General features: G+C 41.6%; 1 protein-coding gene across 8 annotated transcripts in view; it reads left to right on the top strand.

Annotated features, from left to right (window-relative positions):
* DAB2 (DAB adaptor protein 2) overlaps positions 1-6,977 on the top strand; it is a 47,971-nt gene extending 40,994 nt beyond the window's left edge. For 4 of the 8 annotated variants that reach the window (XM_063295723.1, XM_063295721.1, XM_063295728.1 and 1 more), the window contains 4 exons: positions 760-1,302; positions 2,849-2,964; positions 5,156-5,229; positions 5,690-6,977. In XM_063295723.1, the coding sequence (XP_063151793.1) occupies positions 760-1,302; positions 2,849-2,964; positions 5,156-5,224 (728 nt within the window). In that variant the 3' untranslated portion in view covers positions 5,225-5,229; positions 5,690-6,977. Of the gene's footprint in view, positions 1-759; positions 1,303-2,848; positions 2,965-5,155; positions 5,385-5,689 lie in introns of those variants that run through there. The other 4 variants (XM_063295722.1, XM_063295725.1, XM_063295724.1 and 1 more) reach the window with 4 other exon arrangements.
* Positions 6,978-7,319: the final 342 nt, after the last annotated feature.

Here is a 7,319-nt window from a genome sequence, read left to right on the forward strand (position 1 = left end):
CTCTTTGATCTACAGGAGTGGCAAAATGGTCCTCATGAGCACAATAAACATCACTAGATGATATCTACTGACTTCCACAATTAACCATTTTTATTATTTTTTTAATCTTATGTGACATAGAATCTCATGTGATTTTGTCTATCTTTCATTTTTAACTTTGTAAACGTTTTGACACATGGAAAACCATGTGATGGTTCCCATTGCCTGAGATAGTTACTGACTTTTATTACAATACTGGCTAGAGAAAATTACTTTGGCCCAACATAACCTTTTCTTTTTTTCAAGAATAAAAGTAAAATAAAAGTAAAATTGTACGGTACATCTCTCATGTACAACAATGCCGGAGCTGCTCCAAGTTTATTTAACTCTGTTTAAGATACAGGTGGGTGCTATGCTACAGACACCATTATGGGGATCTGCAAGATATTGGATCTTGTCCTTGTACACATTATTCTTTGCCATTCAAAACATGACTATTAAAATGATACAGCATATTCTGTACTTGGATTTTCAGAATTTTAAGACCACACAACAAAGTTGCCCTTTACTCAAGAGTCACCAGACTTTTACAAAACGGTTTGCTGCAGGTGAATACATTCTAACAAAATCTGTCAACAAAGCCTTCTTGCAAATAGAGGGGGTAACGGCTAATATGGATATAAAGGGAAGAATATGGTCAACATTTATGAAATCATATTGGTAAGGTGTTTAGAGTTGTCTAACGAGTTCATTTAAATGAGTCATCTTATTCTTCCCCAGGTGGGCTGCCTACCTCAGCATCCCCAACACCAGCATGGGGTCCCCAGTCTGCAGTCTTCAGTCAGCCACCCCCAGTCTTTCCTGGAACTGCTCTGAGTGCTAAGCCAGTGAGCTTTACACCACCTCTTGGTTTTGGTGCTCCTCCACAAGCACCTAGTTGGAGCCAGCCAGCATGCTTGGCAGCTCCAGGCCAGACTCCAGCTCCTGATCTCTGGAGTCAATCTGTGTGTGTTTCTCCATCCAATGCATGGGCACAGCCTCCTACCGCTGGGAACCCTTTCCATGTCAACATGTTTCCACCTACTCTGGCATCTCATCCTCCATCTATGATGTCCTCCATGTCATCTACTAGCCCCCCTCCTCAGTTGCCTCCTAGAACTGCACCACAGAAGGAGAGCAGTGTGAAAAAAGAAAGTGATGCCTTTACTGCTTTGGATCCTCTGGGAGATAAAGAGATAAAAGATGTCAAGGAGATGTTCAAAGACTTCCAGCTGACGAAACCACCTGCTGTGCCTGTGAGGAGAGCAGAGCAGCAACAACCAGGTAACAAAATAGAGGTTGCTCAGGATGTGGTTGACCATGATAACTTGGAAGCTATCTGGCTGCTGAAATCTTCTGGTCTTGTTGAATAACCTTAAGGGCTATCTCTCTAGTTCCACATCAAGCCTCTTCTTGACCATAGATGTGTTGAGTGGCCTGGAATAAGGCATTTCTCTTAAGTGGCTGATACAAAAAGTGTGGTATGTGGTTGTATGTGATGCAGCTGGCTTTACTTTACAACCAAGTCTGGGGGTGGTCAGTGCCCCAGTGGAGAGCACTAGAACTCTGTATACCAGTATTCCCCAACCTAGACAGTTTGAGATATGTGGAGTTCAGTACCCAGAATTCCCCAGCCACTGTTCAGAAATCTAGGAGTTGATGGCTACAGATGTGGATGGCCCCAGGCTGAGTAAGGGTGTCATATATGCTGTCTCCGGTTGACAACAAATGAGATACAACCATAATAAAATAGATTTCAGCTTTGAATTGACACCAAGAGACCTGTTAAACTAAGAAACCAGCACCGTTGCTTTCCTGAGGCAGCACAAGTCTCCTGTATCCCCAAAGGCTCCTTTCTTTCTTCAGGGTGCTTCTAGAGTTCCTGGCTTGCTAAAGAAAGTTGCTATCGGGATCAAGTTTTTAATCTGTCTGGGACTTTTCCCCTTGGCTTTTAGGAAGTTGGGCCAGAGCTACAAAAGTTGTGCCCTCTAGATGCAACAGTGGCTGTTGAAGTGCTTTTGTCCGTCTGAAAAAAGATTGGAAGACTTTCCACCAGTAAAAGTGGTAGCATCCCAGTGTGTCGGGAGGACGGGGGTGGGGAAAGTCAGAAATTTTCTCAAAAGCTTATGGGGATAAGCCAGGGCAGGAAAGTCCAAATGAAAGCTGTAAACTAATGTAGCGGGCGGTGAGAATCACCTTGGGAGGCAGGAGGAAGAGCTGCAGCCTAGGCAACAGTCAGACGAGATGTCTCAGCCCACAAAAGGAATGGGGACATGGGAAGCATCTCAGAAGGGACCCTCCCTAGTTCCCTGGAAAGTAAAGGCAGGGAAGGAGACAAGGACTTTCGGACTTGCAAGATTCTGTTACTGTAATCTTACAATAAAAGTAGTGTTAGTACTCACAGTTTTGGTTTCTTGTCTTGACTGCCCCGAAGGACTGACACTAGTACAATTTTTTTGAAAAATGTGGGTCCTTGATTTCAGGACAAAATGCTGACTTGTGTTGGTTGTATGAAGTCTGGGGAACATGGGTGTATGGTGTGTTGTATAAGTTGTTTAGTTAGCCTTGACATGGAGTATCTATTCATCATATTTCTTCACCGGTCATCTCGTGTTGCGACGACTCTGGGCGGTTGTATGCACAAACACATACATTATGCAAGGGCCTTGTGGAGGTACCCTCATTGAACAATCAAGTTTGGGTGCTGTTTCCTGCAAAGTGCTTATTTGATGCCAAACGTGTATTTCTTTGCTATGTAATGACCTTCTTGGTGAACCTCTTAAAATGTAATTTGTTTTTTTTAAAAAAAGTGTTCCTTTGTTCAACGCAGGGCCCCCGAAGCCTGTTCTGAGGTCAAATGCTGCCCCAGTTATTTCCAACCAGGCCGAAGACCGCTTTGAAAATCCTTTCAAGATGGATCCTTTTGCTGCTCCCACACCAGCTTCAGTAAGTATCTGGACTCCACTTCCCATGTGGTGACTGACACCATGGCTTAACTGTGAGTTAAGAAAAAAGCATGCTGAACACAGCAACTTTGTGCTCAGATAAATACACTGTATTATGGCTTAACTCAGTGGTCCAGTTCACACAAAATATTAAGACAATAGTTGGATTGCTATAAAAAGTTAAACCACAAAATTCACTTTAGCCTGGCTTAGAGTGTTATGTGAAAATCCAACAAATTTCTGTTAGTTAGCTATGATCTAGTGCTTTCTCTTAAATTGAAAGAACGTGGGCTCCCATAATGTCCTTACTCATGACACATAAGCTGTTAAACTGAATAACAAAGCTGTTGATTCATCTAACAATGTGTGGCCTCTAGGTGTCAGGAGCAGGAACAGTGATGAGCATGTGAGCTCCTCTCCACTGGTTGTCCTATGCCCTCTATGCAGGGGGGGTTCCCTGCAAAGTAGAGAGACTTTTATCTGTGGATGTTCTTCTTAAAACCTTCAAAGAAGGTTGTCAGGCTCTGCCTGCTACCCAGTAAAACCACAGACACTAGTGTAGGCTTAGGTTCTGGTTTTAGTTGAGTATAGAATGCATGCCCTTAGAAAAGCTGAGAGTGAGTGGAGTGCGCCGGAACGGGATTTAAATAGCCCGTGCCGGTCAGTGCTCCACCCCTTCTTACTCCGGGTGCGCCCCGAGCCCCGTCGGTTCCGTTGCCGGTAGGTGAGGGGTCGTGGAGCCCCTCCTGTGCTCTGGGCGTTTCCTCGATTGCTTTCCTGGCCGGTGATGGTTCATTGCTGGGCGATCAGGTTCGTAATCTCTTTGACAGCTCAGCCGCGCCTTGTGGTCTGGTCTTGTCAATTACCTTCTTTGCAACATTGTATCTCTTCCTTCCGCGCCTCCTGCTAGAGTCGATACTTTGTTGCCAGCACCTGTTGCTCTCTTTTGTTAGCTAGTTGCCTTTTCCCTTAACCCGCCCGGTACCCATTTCCCTGTATTGTTATGTGAGCCGTTGCGATGTCACAAGCATCGCAACGGTGATCATGACAAAGGTTCTAATTCACAAGGGAGACCCTCTACAGCAGGGTGTCTCAACCAGGTTTCCGTGGAACCCAAGGGTTCCGCAAGAGATCACTAGGGGTTCCCTGGGAGATTACAATTTATTTAAAAAATTATTTCGAATTCAGGCAACTTCATATTAAAGAGGTAAGTTTCATTCTTTATTTTTAATTTAAGAACACTGTTAATGCATATATACAGGCCTATACATGAAACAAATATAATAAATTTGTAGCTTCTGGCCTATATTTGAGCCTGAATGTGCAGGGGTTCTCCAAGGCCTGAGAAATATTTCAAGGGTTTCTCCAGGGTCAAAAGGCTGAGAAAGGCTGCTCTACAGAGATGCCTCTAAGGGTTACCGAAAAGTTGGCCCACCACATTTTTCAAGTTAAATTTTGTTACATAATTAAATGCAATGTTTCTCTGTGTCAGCTAATCTTGTAGAACAAACTCTGTAGCTAACTGATGGGTAGAGAAAACAGAACTCACACCTTTGGTTAACATCTGGCAGGCTGATAGTGCTGGAAAGAGATACAGATACTGAGACATTTAAATGCCTATGTTTCCGGAAAGGCTTCTTGGTTCTTTTTTTCCCCCCCCTAAAATGATAGTTTTAGATATATGAATAATTCTTAAGCTATCTTTGATCTACAGCTAATAAGAAGAGTGTATTCAAGTGGGTTAGATGTGGACAGTCTCTACAGATTGCACTGATGCTCAACCAAATGACCCAGTGGGTTGGACAAGTTCTGGGCCTGAACAGCATTCATTGGCAGGACTAAGCTACTGTGGCAAATACGGTGAAGTCCTCCATATCCTGCAGTTTTTCAAGGTGTAGAAATGGCTACGCTGGACTGTGTTGCTTGTCTTCCATCTCTGTAAGGAATCTGCACTCTAGGTTTTGTGAAATGTGATTAGAATTGGTATCTCCATGCTTAGCTTTCCCTTAAGAAGTATATGGTTATAACATTAGCTGCTACAAAATTACAGTGTTTAGTTTTGCTTTTGTATGCCAAATAAGTTGTAGAAGATAGGGTAGTGCTCATGTACGTTTCACTTGGCAAAAAGTTTGTCTACAGAAATATCTTCAAATCATGGTGGAAGTTTTCTTTTTCTCTTCCCTTTTTTCCAGATTGCAGCTCAACAGCCACAATTGTCTTCTGCTCCTTGTAATGATCCTTTTGGAAATCCATTTGCATAAATTAGGTTGGTGAGTGATGCTTATTGTAGTGGTAATCCTACTTAACCTGGCTTCTGAAAAGCCCATCTGAACTCAGCTGAACAATCAGCAACCTTTTCAGGCCCCATATACCAACATGGGCTTTTCCCTGATGGCAGCAGCACCCTCCTTAAATTGAAACAATTAAAAATAGCTAAAATCTTGTGTGGTCTTGTGAGAACATAGTTCTCTGAGATAAGGTTTCTAAATTTCAATGTTCTCATTTGAAAATTTATGAGGTTTGGTTATTTCACAAAACTTCCAGATCTTGTTTAATTATGGAGGGCTGTAAGTGTTGTTTTGAGATGCAGTGGGATACCCAGGCATTCATGGGCATTATATTGTCAACCCCAATCTGAAGTACTCCACAATTTTTTTTAAAAAAGCAATATGTGTATATACATCCAGGTAATCACATGGCTTTTTAAAAAATTCTGTTTCCCACAGCCCACCAAATGCGAAAAGAGAACAAGTGTTGTGGAATGCAGCTCTGAGATGCTCACACGTACTCTCATTTCTCTTAACCAGAAGTGGGTGTTATTGGCAAAACTATAACTGGATTGTTGTGTCAAAAGGATATAAGGAACAACTGGACACTGATCTTACTGTCTTCAGTCTGCATTATCTGCCTCATTCTTCAACCTATGGATTGCAGTTCGTTCAAGTAAGACCTTGGAACTTCTTACGCCAAGGAAGCAATTTACTTTGGAACTGGTGGTAATTTTCAGCCCATGTGGATTGAAGAAAACAAGCACTCTGTGGTGTCTCCTAGTCCCTCACTTTCACTTTTCATCAATGCTTAGAAGCCCCAGAAGTGAAAAATGAAAGAGAAATTAATGGTTCTTTATGGACAAAGCCACACAGATTTGTAATTACTTCTGCACAAGGGAAGATCATGATGTCAGCAGCACTGAGTTGCCAAGAACATAAAATAATCAAGTGCTGTTGTAGACTCTTCATCCCAATATTATTGCAATTTTAAAAAAAAGCCTTCTAGCACTCTAGACTGCCCACCCAAATGTCAAGGTGAAAGAATATTTGAATTATGAAATGGGCGAATATTGTGTGACTCCTAACTGGTGAGTTCTAAAAATGCAATTGCTAGCTCTAAATTATGCAAGCTGAAACATCCTTGACGGTATCTTGTCCAGGATATCAAAGTACTGTTTTCCTAGAACATATTTTATTATGGATTGGCCTCCAGCAAGTTTATCTGTTATGGAATCAGTGCTGAGAAAAGGATAGATACAAAAGTGGATAAGTGGGTTTTAAAATAAGTTATTAAGCTGGAAGGCAAGTGAGCAAAATGACATTCTTGCCTAATATGTTATGATATGGCTAGAATTCACCATTTAAACAAGTGTATTAGTAAGTTGGCAAAGTAAGAGCCAGGTGTCTCTCCAGTACAGCATTTACCAATATAAACTTGAAATAGTATCCATGTTTTAATGTTTAGGTGAATGCAACATGGTGATCTGATTACTAGAAAATACCAAGTCTATAGTGATCCATTCAGCTCTGTATAATAATCCGTTGCACATTCCTGTAATGCAAAGCTATCCATGTATGTGTTTGTCTCAGACTGAAAATACAGAAACTTACGGACTGTGTTACACTGTAAAAAGTACTCCTCAGATGTTCTGGCAATTAAATGTAACTTCATTTCAAATTGGCACTTGTCTTTAGAGGAAATGGTTGGTGATTAAATGTTTTCTTCACTTGCATATGGAAGAACGCCTGATGGACTGAGTTCAGTTTATTGATCAGATGAACTCAAATAAGTAGAACAATTTAACGAAGCCTGCGCTTTTGACTCCTCTAGAATGTGAGCAGCATCTGTATGCCAATGGATGGTGCTATTTATCCAGTGAGTTGGTGTGTAACTTGACATTTTGTATAGTTTATGTATTAACAATACAAAACAACCAAACAGATGAAAATGGGGGTATCCTTTGTCTAGTGCTTAGTCATTCTGTTCTTTTCCCCACTAAGTATCTAAGTTCTGTCTGGGTAGTAATATGGCTTTTTAATAAAAAAGCTTCTTCACCTTCTATGCTGGCATCAGTGTGCAAGCCCA

The sequence above is a fragment of the Candoia aspera genome, chromosome 2 (genome assembly GCF_035149785.1).
Source record: "Candoia aspera isolate rCanAsp1 chromosome 2, rCanAsp1.hap2, whole genome shotgun sequence".
In the NCBI taxonomy this organism is placed as follows: Eukaryota; Metazoa; Chordata; class Lepidosauria; order Squamata; family Boidae; genus Candoia; species Candoia aspera.